Raw genomic sequence first — 20,437 nt, forward strand, 5'->3', positions numbered from 1 at the left:
ATGGAGACATCCCAGATTTCTTCCACCCTTCCATCTGCAGGGGCCAGCCCGGTTCCAGTCCTTTCACCACCCTTGGGGCTTTCGGCCTACCTTTCTCAGGCCATGGGGGCTTCCCCTCCCTCACCCAGCTCGTGGCTGGGCAGGGGAAGGTCTGCACTGCACGCTGACAGGAACCAAAGAGAGCGAGTTCCCCTGGGAATTCTGCTTTCAACCCCTCTGTGTTCTCAGAGGCGTGTCTACTTTCAATTGGTCAATATCTAAATTGACCCCTTCCTTCCAGAAAAAATTATCTTTCCGTGTCAAACCACGACAGGCAGCCAAGTGGGGAACCCATGAGATAACAGAGGCGGGGCACTGCAGTAAACTGGGACACATAGGGGACCAGAGAGGGGAGAACATTCCAGGGGGAGTACCTATAAGGAAAAAACAGCAGTTCAACTGGGTGATACCAATAAAAGCTGTTGCATTAACATGAGCCTGCAAATGCCTGTGAGTGAGAGTGGCAAGGGCTGGTCCTGGACAGTCAGGATGGACAGAGATGAGAGATCTGAAGTCACGTCTTAGGATGACACTGTTGAGGCAGGATGGGAATGAAGAAACTGAGTCAGAAGGCTGAGAGAGTGAAACTCTGATTTATTTCAAAATGCATCGCTCTTTATACAGAGCTTCATCCAGGCCAAATCCATTGGTCCTGAAGTGAAAACAACCTGCACCATTGGTGCAGAGTGCATGACGCACAGTGGTAGAACTTTATAACTATAAACAACATGAACAACAAGGAGATACAACTCTTATTTACATACTTTTCCAACAGATTCCCAGGCTTCTGCCTGATTAGAAACTCTCAGTTTCCCTCTTTGAATGAATCTGAGACCGACATTAGGATATACAGTTTATTGTGGGCAGCTGCAGCTCAGAGCAGGCCCCAAGGAGTAGGGGCAGGGCAAGATAGCGAGAGAGATTTCCAAGAGAGGGTCCAAGAGGGCAGAGGGAAGGGGAGGGAGAGAGTGCAGGAGAAGGGGCAGGAAGAGGGGCAGGAGAAGGAGCTCTGGTCTCTGGGGTACACCTTATCAAGGGGGCTTGAGAGTGGGTGCAGAATAAGACTTTGGACCAATGGGATTACAGATACATCATACTTCAGGGGAGGGTTACAGGTGGGGGATAAACTATACAATTTTGAGGGATGAGACAGAACACTTTATCTGACCCTTGGATCTGTCTGTGGCACAAAAAAGGGGGTTACCTTCTACCAGCTACACCACTGTCCACCAGTTGCTTAGCAACCAACATCCAAAATCTCAAAGCTCGTTCTCATCTCAATTTCACTCACAGTCTCTGTATTTGCCAAATCCTTTGCTAAGCAATCATATTCATAAGGCTTTCCCATTTCATCTTCCCCAACAGGTGAGACCATTTTATTCTAAGAGGCGTCTTTCTTTGATCCTGGTCACCTTTGCCCTTCCAGGGCTAAGGTATTACAGCTCCAGTGGAAGGCCCTTGAGCCTCCACAGCAGGGCTTCCCTTACAAGTGGGACTGTTGATGTCGGGTTAAGCCAGTGCTGGAGGAGAAGCTCTTCCCACACTCGGGACATTCATAGGGCCTCTCCCCAGTGTGGATGCGCCGGTGCAGGGTCAGGTGGAAGTTGCGTTTGAAGCCCTTCCTGCAGTCAGGGCAGCGGAAGGGCCTCTCATCCGTGTGAATCCGTTGATGAAGGAGGAGATGGGAGCTGGTCCGAAACCTCTTCCCACACTCAGGACACTCGTAGGGGCGTTCTCCACTGTGGATCTTCTGGTGCTGGATCAGGCCAGAGCTGATGCTGAAACTCTTCCCACACTCCCCACACTCAAAGGGTCGTTCCCTGGCGTGCAGGCGCTGGTGGGTGAGGAGGTTGGAGCGGTCACTGAAGCTTTTCCCACATTCCTTGCACTTGTAGGGCCGTTCCCCCGTGTGAATTACCTGATGGCGGATCAGACAGGAGCTCCGGCTAAAGCTCTTCCCACATTCCAAGCACTCATAGGGGCGTTCCCCTGTGTGGATCATCCGGTGGCGAAGGAGGTGGAAGCTCCGGCTAAAGCTCTTCCCACATTCCAAGCACTTGTGGGACTTCTCCACATCCTTAGGCTTCTTCACCAGCTCTGAGTTAGAGCTGAAGCTCTGGCCACCTTCCTGGCACAGGGTGTCTCTTTCCTCCTTGAAGCACCCTGGGCTGGGTTTGCAGCCCCTCCTCGTGCGGGATCTCTGGGGCTTCTCTTCCCCATCGGATTCCTGTGCTGTGGAAGCGCTCAAAACAGCTTCTTCTGCAATGTTCTCCCAGGAGGATTTCTCCTCCTTAATCTCTGCCTCCAGCTCATTGCCTGGGGGAGGAAGGACAAGGAGAGAATGGGATTTGCCTCCGTGCCAGAAGGAAAGGGAAGGAGATCCCCCTAGTCTGTCCCCAGCAGGACAGCACTGGCAGCAGGGTTGTCCTGCAGCCGGGGGCCGTGCTGGGCTGGGAGATGGAGCAGGAGAGAGGGGGAAAGGGGCACTGACTTCCTCCTCACCTGCCTGGCTGTTCCAGAGCATCTTTCCCTTCCTTGCAGCCTCCTCCTCCATTCAGCCAAGCTTTAAGAATGACAAATCCTGGGTTTGGGGGAAAGCAACATGTGAGTGTGATGAATTCAAGGTTCCTCCTGCCCAAGTCCATTTCTAGAAATCACCAGGCATCTTGTGTCCGTGAAAACCTCCAAAACACCATGAAGCAGAATAAAAACCTTTCCAAAATATTAAGATTCAGCAAAGGAGCCCTCCAAGATTCCCCCCTCTCTAGTCTCTCCCTTTTAAGGTCCTGGAGGTCTTCCCTCTCCTGGGTCCCGCTTAGGGTTGCTGGAAGTTTTAGAGGTCCTAGGGGTCCCTTCTCCTCTCAGTCTCTGTTTCGACTGCTGGGGGTCCCAGGGTTCCCACTCTTCAGGCTCGCCTAACTCCAGATTGCCGGGGACGTCTCCCCTCCCAGTCTCCCCGTTTCAGGGTCGAGGGGATCCTGCCCTCCCCGTTAACTCTGTGCTTCCTCCTTTCCAGTCCGCCGGGGGTATTCCAAACTGGTATTGCCCCTGTCTGGTCTCCCACGCCAGGGGCAGCCAGAACTGATGTCCCCTTAAGCCCGTCGGGCGATCTCCGTGCGGCGTGCGGGATCTCGCATCCTCCCCGCGGTATCCCGGGCTCTGCCGACAGGCACGGCCGGGATCCCCCCGAAGAAAACACCTCCCGGGGACGCCCAAGGGATCTGGGGCAAGTTCTCCCTGCCCAGTCACCTGTGGGATGCGGCGGGGCAGATGCTCCACGGGCCGGCAGGGCTGCGGACACAGGGCGGACACGCGAATTTCCTCTTCTTCCACTTTCTTCTACTTTTCTTCTCCTTTGCGGAACATCAGACGGCTGCAGAAGCTGGCCTCCTGGCCCCGGTACAGCGGAAGCCGGGCGACAGATAAACTCAAGGCAGGAACAAAAATGAAGGCCGCTCTCCCTCCTCGCCTTCCTGCCTCTCCTCCTTTTCCTGCGCCTCCTCTTCCTCTTCCCTCCCGCTGCCGGCAGCTCCGCCCGGTGCCGCCCCATCCGCCCGGCGAGGAGCGGGGGGACCCCGGACGGAGCAGGCGGGCCAGCCCCGAGCCGAGATGGGGGCAGCTGGGATTTGGGGGGACGGTGGGAAAGGCATGGGAGAGGGAAGATGACGGGAGGTGGCACAGCGGGTGAGTGCTTCCCAAAGGGGGTCCCTTCGTGTCTCCCTTGCGTGTTCCCTGGAGAGCTTCCCTGCAGCTCTGGGGGAGGCGGATCCTCGCTGGAGGGCTCCTGAGGGGCTCCCCCCAGCCAGCAGCCGGTGCTGCGGTGGCCGTGGAGTGGAGGGGAGTGGGAAAAGGGGGTCCGGCGTGGCCCCCTGAGCTTCCAGCTGGCTGTGGGGTGCTGGTAGGGTGCATGCCATGACCTGTGTCCCTGCCCACAGAGGGGTGTTCCAGCAGACAGGAAAGGCCAAGTTGCCACTTCCAGAATGGCATTCCGCAGTGGAGTTGGACAGGAACAGCTTGTGCACTCCGTTGGGAACCCGCTCTGCATCATCCTCTGGTGATTCTCTACCTCTCACCCAGCTCCAGGCTCTGGAAATTCTCTTCTGTCTGCATTCATCACTCACCAGCACCGGCACACAGGGAAATAGCCTTGCAAGTGTGAGGAATGTGGGAAGAGGGTTCAGATCGTCTCAGATCTCATGAAACATCAGTGGACACTCTCGGGAAAATATCTTCTCAGCCTTGCCCTTGGCTCAATTCCTCTTGAGTTTATCACCAACATCATCTGTTCTAGGAACTGGTGCTGTACAATGAGCTCCAACAGCCTTGGAAGCTTTTTTTTTTTGCCTGAATAACATCCCAAATGGGATCATATTTTAGTTCTCAACCTTTTCCAGAAAGTCACCAACCTGAGCTGCGGCTAGGATGGAAAATGTCTGTGACTAAAGCCCATCCCATCCCTATGAACAGCAGCCCTGAGTGAAACCCTTGGGCTCCTGGGCAGCAGCAGCTTCAACAGCAGCCAGGAACTCTCCCTTTTGCTGCCCTCAGGCTATCCCCGAATGGTCCTGGGCTGAGCCCCCCCACTCCTCGAGGCTCTGCCCTGCACCTGGTGGGGAGATGCAAAGGCATCTGAAGGGAGAATTCCATGGGAATTTCCCACAGCGACCCCGTACAGACTCCTCCTGTCCATGTGTGTGTGACACTGAATATGCCATAGAAACGTCCTGAGAATGCTGCTCTCCTGGAGTAGGAAGTACGTAAGATTTGTAAGTCAGTCGGGCCTGTGGGTGTGTTCCTGTTGTGGTGTAATAAATTCTATGTGAAGTTACTGATTAAGTTTCAGTTAAGTACTGTTAAGTTTAAGTTAAGTGCTATTGGACCTTTAAGCATAAACTGTTCAAATCCAGGTTCAGTTCTGTACAGGGGTCTACTCTGACCCTTGTGACTCAACACTGGGGTCTTGCATATTCCTTTTTATCCTTACCCTTTTCTGGGTTTTTTTCCCCCTCACTCCTCCCTCCCCCAGAAATTCCTGAGCTACATAAATAGTTTAGGGCTTATTTCAGTTTGGATTTATTGATTTTGGATTTTTGTTTCCTTTATCTTGGTGTGCTTTAACCAAGTAATCCCCTCCTCCTCTATCCCTCCTTCTCCTCCTCCTCCTCCTCCATCCCTTCTCTTCTCCCCAGGACCAGCACCCACCCTTGTTCTCCTGTGTCTCCCATGCATCCTGCTGGAGGTGGAGGGATGGAGCTGGGGCAGGTCCGACTGGGGCAGCACTGGGCTCTGAGCTGCTCCTGCCCACACTCGGCCCCCACCACAGCTGCCACTGCCAGGACAGCATAGGGGGCCCAGGCTGGATGGCCTCTGTCTTCTCCCTCCCCAAATTCCCCTCCTGGGGGGCACTGAAGGTGAAGGGTTGCAGGTGGGGTCCACATGGGGAATGTTGGGCACTGAGGGTCTGCCTGGCAACTGGTGAGTCGTCAGCCAAAGCTCTGCAGAACTGGGGAGATCCCGCAACCCCTTCAGGAATGGGGTCTCCCCTGGCCTCATCATCCCAAACCTTCAGCTGTCTCGTTTCAGACCCCATCCCACCCCTCCCAATTCACATCCCACTTCTCCCAAATCCCATCTCGCCCCTCCCAATCCCTATCCCATCTGCCCCAGTCCATATCCCACCTCTCTCGATTCACATCCCACCCCTCCCTCCCTTCCTTCCCCTCCAGGGTTTGGAGCGCTGTGGGATTGAATACTTTTGGGGTGGTATTTAGTCATTTTGAGGTGGGATTGAGACATTTTGGGCTTGGATGGAGACACTTTCAGTGGCCACCTTCCTTGAGTGGTTTTGAAGTGATGGATAGAACCCCTCACCTTTTGGGGTGCAAAATAATGGAGGAAACTACTCCAAATTCCCTCAAAACCCCCAAATCCTCCTGAATATCTCCCAGACTACAAATTCCTCCCCAGTCCCTGTAAAATGGTGAGGTTTTGCACATCTTTAATGAAGTTCTTCATTTTTACCCAATTTTGGGTGTTTTTTAAAGATGGATCACAAGCAAATAAAGGCCAAAATCAAGGAATTTATGTGTCAGCATTGTTTGAGTATCCATGGAGCTGGGTTGGGTTGGACTGAGTTGGGTGGATGAAAGAGCCTTTCTTGGAGGTGTCCTAGGGTGATGTTATGGTGCTTGTATCCCCAGTCGTGTGTTCTGTTTGTGCTTGATGTTATGTTCTGTGCCTTCAGGACTGGCTCCGAAAAGCGAAAGTTTGTTTTGTCTTGTTATCAGCCGGCTCACCTCCCCCCATGGTCTGTGTCTAGGAGAGAGGATAGGGCTTGATTGCTTGCTTTTGCTTTGCTCTCGCTACTGCATCTTGCTTTTGCTTATTATTTAGTTTAGCTAGGCAGTTCACTTTCTTTCCCTGGACTGTTTTTCTTTCCCTTTCCTGAATACCATCCAACCTGCTCCAGGCTGGGACCTGGGAAACACCGAGAAACACTGAGAGCCTGCGCTCTGTGATCTGCAGCAGCCATCCCCAGTGCCCAGAGCAATCCCCAGCGCCAGAGACCAAGAACTGGGCGACCACTCCCAGGAGAGACTTTCTGAATTTGTCATCTCTTCAGAGTGGTGAAAGAGTTTTTGTCATCTGGTGTTGTTGTTTTTGTGCCGGGGAGTGTTTCTGTCTGTTAAATCAACAGGTTTTTTTCCACGTCTCTCCAAGGAAATTCTTCCTGAACCAGGTGCATGGGAGGGGCTGTGGAGGTTTGCTGTCTGGGGGCGCTCCTCCTGGAGGTTTTCTCCCAAATTTGCCCAAAACCAGGGCAGGAGGGGTTCCCACAAAATTGTCTCCAAAATCTTGGTCTCTACCAGTGCTGGATTACCACATCTGTGACCTACTTGAATCACCAGGTTGATTCAAGTTCCAGCATGGTCACCATAGATAACACAATGTGGGTCCTCTAATGGGTGAAGTTGGAGCAGTGAACACAGCTCTTCGTGCAGCCAGGGCACTCACAGGACTTCCCATACCTGTGGGGCTGTTGGTGTTGGGTCAAGGCAGAGCTGCAGATGATTTATTAAAAAAATATGGATATTGATCTAGTACCCATATCCAGCTGTGATGGACAAAAACTCTCTAACAGTTTAAAGTTAGAAAATGTGTGTTTATTCGACGTCAGGTAGTGTGCAGGATAGCTCCCAAATACACACCGCACCTTTCAGGTGATTACAGAGTTCTTTTATCCATACAAGTATTGAATATACAAAATATTCATCATTTTGGTACATCCCATTCCTCGCTTTGTATGTTAATAATTTCAAAAGCTATTAAGCATGTGTAGTTTTTTCCTTGAAATGGGTCAGTGGTCCCTTTCATGGGTCGGGGTCCCAAAATGAGGAAGTAAATGAAGTCTTCGTCCTTCTGACCTTTCTACCTTTTCAATGCAAATATGACAAATGAACTCTTGGTAGAACTCCCATTCCTTGTCTTCAATTGGTTTCAGAACAGAGGAGGCCCACAATTGTCTTATGTTCCTAAAAGCTATTTGTCAGTTTGTATATTCTTCATTATAAACCCAGCTAACTAAACATTGTGCTGACAAGCAATCAATTGTTAGTTAACTACTAACTCCTTACTTCATCAAGGCCTACTCATTTATTTTAATTAACTCTAGTAAGACTTATCTCTAACTAAAATCTTAGCGCCTCTAAAATCTTTAAATTCCTTAAAATTTACGTTTCACAGGAGGAGCTCCTTCCACACTTGGGGCGCTCTTAGAGCCTCCTTCTGGTGTGGATGTTCTGGTGGCAGATCAGGTTGGAACAGTCACTAAACCTCTTTCCACATTTCCTGCACATGTGGGGCTATTCCCCAGTGTGGATGCTCTGGTGGCAGACCAGGCAGGTGCTTCACCTGAAGCTCTTCCTGCATTCCAAGCACATGGAGGACTGTTCCCTAGCATGGACCTCTGGCAGTAGATCAGATGGAAGCAGGGGCTGAAGCTCTTTCTGCATTCCAAGCACAGGTAGGGCTGTTGCCTAATGTGGATCTTCTGGTGGCACATCAGGCTAAAACTCTGGATAAAGCTCTTCCCACATTCCAGACACTTTTAGGGCCATTTCCCCATGTGCACCCACTGGTGGATGAGGAGGTTGGAGCTGTTGCTGAAGCTCTTCCCATATTCCAAGAAGCACTTGTAGGGTTTCTCCCCATCATGACACTGCTGGTCAACCACCAAGTCAGAGCTCAGCTGCCTTCCCAACACGGGGCAGGTCTTTCCTCCTCAGAGCACCATGGGCTGGGTTTGCAGGCCCTTCTTGTGGGAGGATCTCCATGGCTTTTCCTCCCTTTTGACTTCACGTACCACGGAGCCCCTAAAATCAGCCATTTTCATAAGGTTCTGCTATGGGGATTTGTTCTCCCTGGTCTCCATCCACAGCTCAGTGCTGAGGGGGGGGAAGAAACAAGTAGAAGGAAGAAGGAAGAAAAAGGACAAGGAGAGAGAAGGAAGAAGACCAGGAAGGAGATTTGCCTCTGTGAAAAATGCATATTTTATGATTGGCTTTTTGCAAATATTAAATTGAATATTATATGTATGATGTTATTTTGATTAGAAGTGCTGTATTAACATTTTAATAGTACGGTAAATGTAGTTTTGTAGTTAAAATGCAGCTTTAGTAGTTAAAATAGAAATTGTCCAAGATTGAGAGGCAAGATGTTTTCTAGTACCATCTGTGTAGCAGTTGCCCTCTGGGCAGTTTTCCTTATCTCCTGGTAATGGGCCCATCAATATCTCCCACATGACTCAGAGATAATTCCATCCAGAAGCCATTTCTGTTTTACAGGTGATCAAGGACACACCCCTGACTCAGAATGACATCAGCCCACGGTGAGATGCTCCACCCAGGGGGGAGGAGCTAAGCATGCCCACCTAGATCTATCCTGGGATTTCTGAACAGAGAGGCAGCCTTTCCACAGGTTTCCAAGAGGACACAGCTGGGGTTTCCACTCGACTGACTACACCTTTTCTACAGGACCACTGTTCCAACAGAACCACATCTGCCACTCCAGGAGGACTGCAGCCACTCCAGTTTGGACTGCTACCAGCACGCTGGCCAAAGGGGTGTCAGGTTGTATTCTGACTTTGTCAGTGGTCTTCCTTTTGTATCATTGCATGTATTTTGTCTCTTTTCCCTTTTCCCCAATAAATTGTAATTCTGACTTAGAGTCTCTCACTGGTTTTAAAGAACAAAACTATGTATGTGGTTTTTTTTTTCTCAAGGAATGAGATATTAGCTTTGAGATAACAGTCACAGAACACCTCAATCTTCCAGAGAAGAGGAATTTATGACTCTTTTATCAGAAGAAGCTAATTTCTTCAGGCCTTGCTCAGACTCAAAGATGCCGTGGGAATTAAAATAAATAGTTGACATATAGCAGACAGAGGTTCTTGTTTTAAATAGAATGTATGCATAACCATGAAGTATGTATGAATATGCAACAGTGTGTGGTTTTTAAGGGTTATTCCTTTGTTCACAAGGTATGCTTTTCGTGACTTAGTGTCCAAGAGCATCCGGACACTAAGCATCTATAATTCTTTGCTTTTTATTTTCTCGTAATTGTCCTAACTCTAAATTTTATTACTCTAAATTGTATTACTATTTTTTTATTATTAAACTTACAAAATTTTAAGAAACCAAGTGATTGCCGTTTTTCACACCTCCGTACCAGAAAAAGGAAGGAGAAGGAAGAAGATCCCCTTAGTCTGTGCCTGGCAGGATGGCATTGGCAGTGGGGTTGTCCTGCAGCCTGGGGCCATGCTGGGCTGGGAGATGGGGCAGGAGAGAGGGGGAAAGGGCCTTCAAACCCAGCCCAGGGTGCTCTGAGTAGGAAAGACTGTGCCAGGAAGGTGGCCAGAGCTTCATCCAGAGCTCTGACCTGAGTGTCCAGCAGCAGCTTCATGTAGAGAGAAGTCTACAAGGGCTTGGAATGTGGGAAGAGCTTTAGCACAAGCTGCCACCTCATCTATCACCAGAGCTTGTACACTCGGGAACGGCCCTACGCATGTGGGGGATGTGGGAAGACCTTCAGTGATGTCTCCACTTTCACCTCCCACCAGCAGGTGCACACTGGGGAATGTCCCTACAAGTGTGGGCAATATGGGAAGACTTTCAGCCAGAGCTCCAACCTCCTCACCCACCAGTGCCTGCATAGGGGAATGGCCCTTCAAGTGCCCTGACTGCGGAAAGAACTTTGTCTGCAGTCTGACCTGGTCATCCACTGGGGCCTCCACAGAGGGAGAAGCCTTATGAGTGTCTTCAGTGTGGGAAGAGGTTTTGAAGCAGCTCAGTTCTCATCAGACGTCAGCAGACACACATGGAGGAGAGACCTTAGGAGTGTCTATGACTGACTATGGCAAGAGGTTTTGGAATAGCTCACATCTCATCAGGCATCAGAGAACACATACCAGGGAGAGGCCCTATGAGTGTCCTGAATTTAGGAAAAGATTCAGCCAGAGCTTTCCCTTGACAAGTCACCAACAGACCCACCGAAAGGGAAGCCCTACAAATGCCATGACTGCAGGAAGAGCTTGAGTTGAAACTCCAAGTTCATCACCCACCAGCACCTGCACACTGGGAAGAAGCCATACAAGTCCTTGGAATGTAGGAAGAGCTTCAGCTGGAGTTCCAGCCTTATCACCCACCAACATCTGCACACTTGGGAACAGCCCTACAGCTGTGAGGAATTTAGGAAGAGCTTTAGATGGAGCTCCTGCCTGATTCAGTACCAGAGGATCCACACAATAGAACTGCCCTACCAGTGTGAAGAATGTGGGAAGAGTCTCATGGATGTCTCCAGCCTCATCACCCACCAGTGCCTGCACATTGGGAAATGGCCCTACCAGTGTCAGAAATGTGGGAAAAGCCTTAGCACCACCTACTACCCGATCCACCATCAGAAGATCCACACTGGGGAACAGCCTCATGAGTGTCCCGAGTGTGGGAAGAGGTTTCAGAATAGCTCAAATCTCAAGGCACCAGGGGATGCACATAGAGTAGAGGCCCTTCTGCTGTACCAGCTGTAGGAAGAGCTTCAACTGTAGCTCCAATCTCATCACCCATCAGGACATCCACAGCCGGGTGAAGCCCTGTAAGTGTTGGGAGTGTGGGAGGAGCTTCTGCAGCTCTGCCTTGACCTTACACTACACCCACCAATAAAGGAAGCTCTGTGAGTGCCCCAGTGGGGTGGGCGGTGGCAGGGGGAAAGAGCTTTGTTTATTGCTCCAACTTCTTCATCCATTGGAGGAAACACTGGATGATCCACAGTGACCCACATTGTGCAAAGACTTGATGATCCATATGCAGAACTGGGATGCCCTCAAGAAGCAGCTGGTTTTTTGATGCCTGTGATGAACAGGGATAATTTGAGGAATGAGATGTTCTCCAAGTGACCACCAGAGACCCTTAAATGATCCTTATTCTAATGTAAATGAGTTCCAATAAATGATTTAAATATGTAAAACAATCTGAGGAGAATGTTTGGCATATGAGTTTGGGAAATGTATTAATATGCATTAGTTACATAAATACAAAAAATATGAGAGATAGCTGAGTGTGTGTGTTAGGGGGAGACATACCCTGCACACACCTGGCACTGAAATAAAGCTGCTTTCTAATAGTGAAATTACAGAGTTAAAGAGTTTAGTTCCTGTTTTCAGTGACATTTTCTTGTTACCCAGCCCAACCCCCACACACAATCCCTAGCTCCAAACAGGTGCTGGCACTCCAAAAGCAGCCGGGCTGTGCAGTGGTGGAGGGGTTTGTATCCCCACCTCGCACAGCACTGGGAGCTCTGCTTCTTGAATGGTGTCCTTATTTCAGGGAAGAATCTCCACATCCTTCTCTCCTTATGTCAGGAGACTCTGCAGTTAAAATTTGGGATGGGGCTGTTAGAGTCTGAAGGCCAGCACTGTCAGGCAGATGTGCCCAGGCTGCTGTGCCAGCTCAGCAGCTTTGGATACGTTATCATTTGGTTGTTCCTTTATCCCGGTATTTTAACAGATCTCCTGTATCTTATCTCATTGCCATTCAATGCCAAAAACAGTGGAAACCCCCTTCTTCATTTACCTCTGGCATGTTTGCAAGCAGGATACTGTTCGAGTTGTTTGACCCCATTCAGGCAGAGCATCCACGTACAGGACTCCCACGGGATGTCCCTGCTCACTGCCCCGCCTCCAATTTTCTTCATTCTCCCAGTAATTTCCCACTGTCCCTTCAAACCTCGGCTCCCCCTACAGCTCAGTTTCAGGGTGTTCCCAACCTCCTCCCCGGCTCAGTACTGGGAACTCAGACCCTTCACACTCGGTTTGGAAGTGAAAAGATCCTCTTCTCCACCCTCTCACACGCCCTTCCTATCATACCCCTAAACTCCAGGTTTCCCCAGAACTTGGTTTGGGCCTGCCACATACCTCCCATTAAATCTGGGTGTTTGATGTGCCGCTTTCACCGAGTTCTGTGGATTCCATATCCCTCCCACTCTGTTTATGGGTCCCAGACCAAACTTTCCACCTCTTTCTTATCACCCTCAGATCCGCAGCCCACCATTCCCCACTCTGGGTGTGGTGAGGTCCTACCCCCCACCCTTTTCCCGTCCCTCACTGCTTCCCATTGTCCCCCCCGCCCTCCTTTCCCCCCATTCCACCTCCCGGTCACCCGAGAGCTCCGGGCCCACAGCCGGGGGGGCTTCCAGTGCCACCAGTGTGGCCCTGGCTGTCCTGTCCCCAGTGCCAGCAGTGCCACCAGTGCGGCCCTGGCTGTCCCATCCCCAGTGTCACCAGTGTGGCCCTGGCTGTCCCATCCCAGTGCCACCAGTGTGGCCCCGGCTGTCCCATCCCCAGTGCCACCAGTGTGGCCCCAGCTGTCCCATCCCCAGTGCCACCAGTGCCACCAGTGCAGCCCCAGCTGTCCCATCCCCAGTGCCACCAGTGCCACCTGTGCGGCTTTAGCTGTCCCATCCCCAGTGCCACCAGTGCCACCAGTGCTGCCCTGGCTGTCCCATCCCCAGTGCCACCAGTGTGGCCCCAGCTGTCCCATCCCCAGTGCCACCAGTGCGGCCCCAGCTGTCCCATCCTCAGTGCCACCAGTGCCACCAGTGCAGCCCCAGCTGTCCCGTCCCCAGTGGCACCAATGCCACCTGTGCGGCTTTAGCTGTCCCATCCCCAGTGCCACCAGTGCCACCAGTGCTGCCCTGGCTGTCCCATCCCCAGTGCCACCAGTGCCACCAGTGCTGCCCTGGCTGTCCCAGCGCCGGGTGGTGCTGCCAGCCCCAGAGCAGCCGCGTTGTGCAGTGGAGGGGTGCCCAAAGCGGCCCTGGGAGCCCCAGTCTGGACCAGTCCGGACCAGTCCAGAGCAGCGCAGGCGACATCAGCCGTGACTGGCGGGGCTGGGCCCGGCCTGGGCGCCCCCCACCTCCCCAAATTCCCCTGGCGGGGGGCGCTTGGGGCCGAGGGGGGCTGCAAGTGTGCAGCGCTGGGCGCTGCAGGTCTGCCTGCACACTGGGGAGTCACCATGGGCTGAGCCTGCCGCAGGGCTGGGGCTGCAGCAAGGGGACACACCCTGCTCCAGGGGGGATGCTTCGCAATCGGGTGGCCCCCACAAGCCAGCTGTAACCCCTCAGCCATCGGAGGAACCATGGGGTCACCACAACCCCCCCAAAATGAGGGCAGGGGGCCTCCGCAAGCCGGTTATAACCCTGAAAATTGGCAGAAAGCAGCAGGATCCTCTCCAAAATGGGCTCACCTCATCCTCCCATAATGAAGGAGCATCACTGCAGCCCCTGAGAAAAGCAGGGAGTCACCTCAGCCCCTGAAAATGAGCAGTATATTCCCAAAAGCCATTCGTAATGCCCCCAAAACCAGCAGAAAGCAGCAGAGTCCTCCCCAAAACAGGTTCCTGTACAATTCTCTATGGAGCCCCCCTTCCATGTGCCAAAGCCACATGTCTACCCCCTCTCCCACCACCCTCCACTCAGGATTCTGGGTACCCCAAAAACTTGCTCAGGATGGGGTTGTCCAAAAATCCCCTCAGGAAAGGGGAATATCCCAAAATCTCTTCAGGAATTACAGATACCCCAAAACCTCCACAGATTTGGGGGATACGCTTGGAGACATGGTACCCCCATCCTTAACATCCCCTATCTTTTGCTACATTATTTCAGATCCCTTCCCACCCATTCCAAAATTCATTCCAGCCCCTAACCTGCATCCTACCACCCCCCAATCCCAATCCCACCTTTCCCAATCCACATCCCACTCCATCCCAAACCCCAAACCCCATACCAACCCTCCCAATTCACATCCCACCTTTCCCACTCCCCATTCCACTCCTCCTAGGGGTTTTGAGGGTGCTGTGGGATCACATATCTGGGGAGCCATTTTGAGGTGGAATCATGCTCTTAAGGGTGGGACTCAGCTATTTTAGGTTGGGATTGAGCCATTTTCAGTGGGATTGAGTAATTTTGATGTAACAGATTGATCCCTCTTGGATTTGGACTGAAAAACAATGGAGAAAACTCTCCCACATTTTTCCAAATATCCCCCAGAACCCAAATATCTCAGTAAAATGGTGGCAGTTCAGAGGTTTTATTCATTTTTTCATCCCAACCTTAGGTGTTTTTAAGGGAAAACAAAAATTGAAAGAAAATTAAGGCCAAAATAAAAAGATTTACATGTCAGCACGACGTGAGTGTCCATGTAGCTGGCTTGGGTGGGTGGAAGAGCTTTTTTTAGAGGGGTCTCTACCTCATTGTATTCAAAATTTTGGTCTTTGCTCGAGTCCATCACCATTTGGCTGTGCAAAACACCCATAGGCCAGAGAGAATTAGACTAGTGTAATTATTTAGGTTGGAAAAGACCATAAAGATCATCCAGTGATGCTTGACACCAGAGGAAGAAATTATTGGATGGAGCAGATAAAGACTTTTTGGGGCCTAAAGTCAACAAATCCACTCTTCCCAATGAATGTCCAGCATCAGTCTGTGTCCCAATGAATGTTTCTACCCCTGTGTTCATCCAGGTGCCTATGGGGAACCAGGAGGATGTGGAGACCACAAGTCAGATGTCTTCCAATGTGGATCGCCAGGAACATGGGTCACCAGGCCTCTGCCCAACATGGATCCTCCAGTGCTCTTCCCGCACTTGCAACTTGTAGGGCTTCTCTCACCAGTGGGTCCGCTGGTGTGAGGTCAAGGCAGAACTCTGGGTGAAGCTCTTCCCACACTTCAAGCACCTGTAGGGCCTCTCCCCAGTGTGGACACGCCAGTGCTTGACTAGGTCAGAGCTGCGGATGAAGCCCTTCCTACAATCAGTGCAGCGGGAGGGCCTCTCCTCTGTGTGCATCCGTTGATGCATGAGGAGATCGAAGCTGGTCTGAAACCTCTTCCCACATTCGTGACACTCATAGGGCCGTTCCCCAGTGTGGACATGCTGGTGGATGACAAGGCTGAAGCTGCGGTTGAAGCTCTTCCCACATTCCAAGCAGTTGTATGGCCGTTCCCCAGTGTGCAGCCGGCGGTGGCTGATGAGATGGGAGCTCTGGATAAAGCCCTTCCCACATTCCAAGCAAATGTGCGGCCGTTCTCCAGTGTGGAAGCGCTGGTGGTACGTGAGGCTGGACCTCTTGCTGAAGCTCTTACTACATTCCAAGCACTTGTAGGGTCATTCCCCTGTGTGAAGGCGCTGGTGGACCACCAGGTCAGAGCTCTGGCTGAAGCTCTTACCACATTCCCCACATGTGTAGGGCCGTTCCCCAGTGTGGACCTTCTGGTGGCGGATCAGGTGGGAGCTCCAGCGGAAGCTTTTCCCACATTCCAAGCATTTGTAGGGCTTTTCCCTGTCACGAAGTTGCTCATGGATTACCAGCTCTGAACTCTGGCTGAAGCTCTGGCTGTCATCCCGGCACAGGCTGGGTCTTTCCTCCTCAGAGCTCCCTGGGCTGGGTTTGAAGCTGCATCTCATGGGGGATCTCTCAGGCTTTTCCTCCTTTTTGACTTCCTGTGCTGTGGAGCTGCCTCTTCCACAAGATTCTGACATGGGCATTTGTCTTCTCTGGTCTCTGTGTGCAGGTCATTCCCTGGGGGAGGAGGGAAGAAGGAGAGGAAGGAAGAAGGAGACAGAAGAAGGAATGAGTGAGTCAAAGGAACAAGGAGAGGAGGGATTGAGGAGGGATAGGAAGGAAGAAGGAACAGGAACAGGGAGAGGAAGGAAGTGAGGAAGGCAGAAGAAGGAAGAAGGGGAGGAATTAAAAAGGAGGAGGAAGGAGAAGAAGGAACAAAGAAGGGGAAGAAAGAGAAAGGAGAGGAAGGAATGAGGAAAAGGAAGTAAGAGGAGGAACATGAAGAAAAAGGAGGAAGGAAAGACAGGAAAGAACAAGGAAAAGAAGGAAGAAGGAACAAGGAGAGGAAGGAAAAAGCAGAAGAAAAGAGGGGGAGAAACAAGGAGAAGGAAGGAAGAAGAAAGAAGGAGAGGAAAGAGATTTGCCTCTGTGTCAGAGGGAAGAGGAAGAACATCCCCCCCAAATTCATACCCAACAGGACAGCATTGGCAGCGGGGTTGTCCTGCAGCCAGGGGCGATGCTGGGCTGGGAGATGAGGCAGAAGAGGCAGGGAAAGGGGCAATGATTTCCTCCTCACCTGCCTGGGTGTCCCAGAGCATCTTTCTCTTCCTTGCAGTCTCCTCTTCCATCTGGCCAAAGTTTGGGAATTATAAATTCTGGTTTTGGCTGAAGAAAACAAGATGTGAGTGTGCTGGATTGGAGATTCTTCCTGTCCAAGACCATCTCTAGAAGTCACTGGGCATCTTGTCTCTATAAAAGCTCCCAAAACACTAAGACACAGTCCCCAAAACCCCAAGATTCAGCCAAAAACCTCTCTAAAATAGAAAATTCTGCCCGAAAAACTTCAAACAGCCAAGATTTAGCCCAAAAAACAATAAAAATACCGAGATTAATCCCCCAACAACTTCAAAACATCAAGATTCTGCCAGAGAAATCCTATCTGCTTCAAGATGATGGCCACTCCAGAGTTCCCCCCCACCCTGGGTTTCCCACTTTGGCGTTCCTTGGGGGAGCATCTCCAACCTATCCCCTTCCCCTGGCTGCCGGCGGTTCTCCCTCTCTGGGTCCTGGTTTCTGGCTCCCGAGGGTATCCCCTCTCCAGGCTTCTCCCTCTCCGTGCGGCTGGGGATCCCCCAGCTCCGGCATCGCCTCTCCCCGGGGTTCCCCCCCACACCTTGGCTCTTTCGAAGGGCCCCCAAAAGCGGTGTCCCAACCCCGGCAGCACCGGGCGATCGCCACCAGGGCGGGCCAACAATGGAGCGGCCCTGGCCGGTCAGACCAGCCCCGCCGGTACCCGGCATCCCCCGGGATCTCCCAAAAACACCCACCCAAAAACACCCACCCAAAAACACCCACCTCCCGGGGACCCTCCGCATTCCTCGCAAGGGGCGTTTCCGGCTCAGCTTTGGACTCCCGGATGATCCGAAGATCCCCCTCCCAGAAAAACTCTACCAGGAATCCCCCATGCTACCTGCGGCGAGCTCCCCGTCCCCCGTCACCTGCGGGATGCGATGGACCGATGCTCCCGCAGCGGGGGTACCGCAGTTGCAACGAGCTTACAACGAGTTACAAAGGAGGCTTGTGGCTCCTCCTTTTCCTGCCCCTCCTCCTGCCTCTCTTCCCTTCCTCGTCTCCGTCTCCTCTATCCTCCTTCTCCTCCTCTGGATACTTTTTTTCCTGCTGAATCCTTTCTCTTCCTCGTCGTCTTTTGCGTCCTCATCCCTCTTCTTCTTGTTCATCCCTTCTTCTCCTCCTCTTCCTCCTCCTCCTCCTCCAGGCGCCCTGGCTGTGTGTATAGACTGGGAAAACAGAGGCTGGAGAGCAGCTGCGGGAAGGGACCCGGGGGTCCCGATCGGTGCCCGTGTGGATCTGAGTCAGCAGTGCCCTCGCAGCCAGGAGGGCCATTGTGTGCTGGGTGCATCAGGCCCAGCATCACCGACCGGCCAGGAACGGCACTCACGGACAAAACATACCGGTGGGGATAGGAATTGAATTAATTACCTATCAAAACAACAGCAGGATAATGAAAATCAAAATAGATTCTATAAACACCTTCCCCGACCCCTCCCTCCTTCCTGGGCTCTCCATCCTCCCTCCAGCAGCACAGGGAGATGGGAGTCACAGTGAGTTCGTAGCACCTTGTTCCTGCTGCTGCTTAGGGAGAGAAGTTGGGACTCCTTCCCCTGCCCCAGGGTGGATCCTCACAGGGCTTCAGGTCCTTCCAGCAAAGCTGCTCCAGCGTGGGCTCCTCTGCCCAGGGATCCACAGAGCCATGCATGGAGGCTACTCCAGCACCGCCTTCCGGTTTCACATCCTTCTTTTTGGGCATCCCCGTTCCAGTGTAGGCTCCTCCAGGGGCTGCACGAGAATCTCAGCCCTGGCATGTGGAGCAGCTCCTGCACCTCCTTCTGCACTGCCCTGGGTGTCTGCAGAGCTGTTCCTTTCACATGGTCCCACTCTGCTTTTCTCTGGACTCAATTCCATCTGCACAAGAACTTTCCCTTCTTGAATCTGTTATCCCTGAGGTGTCATTGCCATCTCTGGTGCACCCTTGGCAGTTGTGTGTCTGTCCTGGAGCCAGTTGGTGTTGGTTCTGCTGGACATGGGGAAGCTTCTGGCAACTTCTCACAGAAACCACCCCTGAAGCGCCCCTGCCACCAAAACCTAGCCACACAAACCCAACACAGGCACTAATGAAAGAACCCTGGAAGCCCCTTGCTTTTACTTTGGGAACTATTGGTCAGGCCACCCCTCATGTCACAGGTCCCACCTGGCCTGCCCCATTTGTCCAACAGGACAGAAAGAAAAAAGAGAAGAGAAAAGCAGGAGGTAGAAGGAGGTAGAGAAAGATCCAGAAAATGGGGTCCTGGGAACAAAAGAGGGATGGGGAAATGCACCAGGATGGCAAGAGAGACAGAGAAATAGAGAGGGATATCTGTGGTTAGTGCAGGCTCTGCACAGATGGGAACCTGGTGGCACCAAGTTCTGCTGGTGGACTTCTGAAGTGAATGTCAATGCCTTTCCTTGGGAAGTGACGGCTGCCCAGGGGAGGGAAAGGTCAGCAGCAGCTTTCTGTCCTGGCACCTTTTGTGTGGGAGCAATCCCTGGGCTTACTCAGTGTTGGGAGGTAGGCTCAAGAAGAGGTAAGAGCAACCTCAATAACCCACCATCAAAATTAGGAGCCCAGCTTCGTGGTCAGCTTCAGAGCTGGGGCGGTCCCCATGCACAGGAGACACTCCAGGAATGCCCCTCATTACCCCCCTGCCTCCTGCTCACCTTGTGCAGGTAGAGGAAAGATGATGAACCTACACATTAATCCCCCCACCCCTGTTGCCATCTGACTTCAGTTACATCCTCAGCACCCCAGGGAACTGTTGGTGGAGGTAAGTGAGGATGTCATGGGATGTCCCTTCACACCACCTCATTCCCTCTTTTCCACCCTTCTCCTATGCCTTTTCCATAGTACTTCCAATCCCCTTGTACTCCATTTGAGGTACCAGCCCCCTCCCATTCCCCACACTGTGGGTCCAAGCTCACCTAAGAGCTCCTCACCCACACCTGGATGTTCTCCCAGTACCATCAGTGCCATGTACAGCCCCAGCTCCCAGGAAATGGAAAGCAAAGAGGTGATTGGTGACAGCCAACATGGCTTTGCAAAGGGGAAATCATGCCTGACAAATTTAGTGACCTTCTATGGCAGGCCTACAGCATTGGTGGATGGGGCAGAGCAGCAGATGTTTTCTGTCTAAACTTACGCAAAGTGTTTGACACTGCCCCTCACAACATCGTCTCCAAAGTGGAGAGATGTGGATTTGATGAATTAAGCACTTGATTGATAAAGAACTGTCTGGATGGCTGCATGCAGTGTTGTGGTCAATGGCTCATTGTCCACGTGGAGAGCAGTAACAAGTGGAGTCCATGCTGGGTCCAATACTATTCAGCATCTATGCTGGTGATGTGGACAGAGAGACTGAAGCACCTGCAGCATGTTTGCTGATGACACTGAGCTGTACGGGGCATCACACACTGGAGGGAAGGGATGGGCCATCCTGAGGAACCTTGACAGGCTTGAGAGGTGGGGTCAATGAAAAAACCTCATGAAGTTCAACAAAGCAAAGTGCAAGGTCCTACACCAGAGTCATGGCACTCCCAAACACATCAACAGGCTGTGTGGAGCAATGATCAAGAGTGGCCCTGTGGAGAAAGACTTTGTGGTGATGGCAGATGCAAAAGTCAGCAGTGCTGGCAGTGAGCACTCCCAGCCCAGAAACCAATGGGGTCTTGCTGCA

General features: G+C 52.0%; 2 protein-coding genes, 1 long non-coding RNA gene and 1 pseudogene across 5 annotated transcripts in view; 1 reads left to right on the forward strand and 3 right to left on the reverse strand.

Moving 5' to 3' along the window:
* Positions 1-3,546, reverse strand: part of LOC144245869 (uncharacterized) — a 54,161-nt gene extending 50,615 nt beyond the window's left edge. The window contains 3 exon segments of the mRNA XM_077788927.1: positions 1,527-2,355; positions 2,542-2,620; positions 3,289-3,546. Of these exon segments, the coding sequence (XP_077645053.1) occupies positions 1,527-2,355; positions 2,542-2,593 (881 nt within the window). The 5' untranslated portion in view covers positions 2,594-2,620; positions 3,289-3,546.
* A 21-nt stretch (positions 3,547-3,567) lies between these two features.
* Positions 3,568-11,122, forward strand: LOC110480964 (uncharacterized; annotated as a pseudogene). The gene is made up of 4 exons (XR_013341232.1): positions 3,568-3,723; positions 6,509-6,665; positions 8,883-9,167; positions 10,160-11,122. The product of XR_013341232.1 is annotated as an uncharacterized LOC110480964 (transcript).
* Positions 11,123-14,649: 3,527 nt separating this feature from the next.
* LOC144247638 (uncharacterized) lies at positions 14,650-16,098 on the reverse strand. The gene is given in 1 exon segment (XM_077788957.1): positions 14,650-16,098. A coding segment is annotated over 1 exon segment (798 nt). The 5' UTR covers positions 16,052-16,098; the 3' UTR covers positions 14,650-15,253.
* Positions 16,099-16,102: 4 nt separating this feature from the next.
* On the reverse strand, positions 16,103-17,876 carry LOC110480963 (uncharacterized). 2 transcript variants are annotated; one of them, XR_013341238.1, is made up of 3 exons: positions 17,620-17,876; positions 16,620-16,804; positions 16,103-16,166 (listed from the first exon to the last, which is right to left on the reverse strand). It is a non-coding gene; the product is annotated as an uncharacterized LOC110480963 (long non-coding RNA). The 2 variants fall into 2 exon arrangements; XR_013341239.1 differs by having other exon boundaries at positions 17,505-17,876.
* Between the last annotated feature and the right edge of the window lie 2,561 nt (positions 17,877-20,437).

Source organism: Lonchura striata, chromosome 29, assembly GCF_046129695.1.
Source record: "Lonchura striata isolate bLonStr1 chromosome 29, bLonStr1.mat, whole genome shotgun sequence".
In the NCBI taxonomy this organism is placed as follows: Eukaryota; Metazoa; Chordata; class Aves; order Passeriformes; family Estrildidae; genus Lonchura; species Lonchura striata.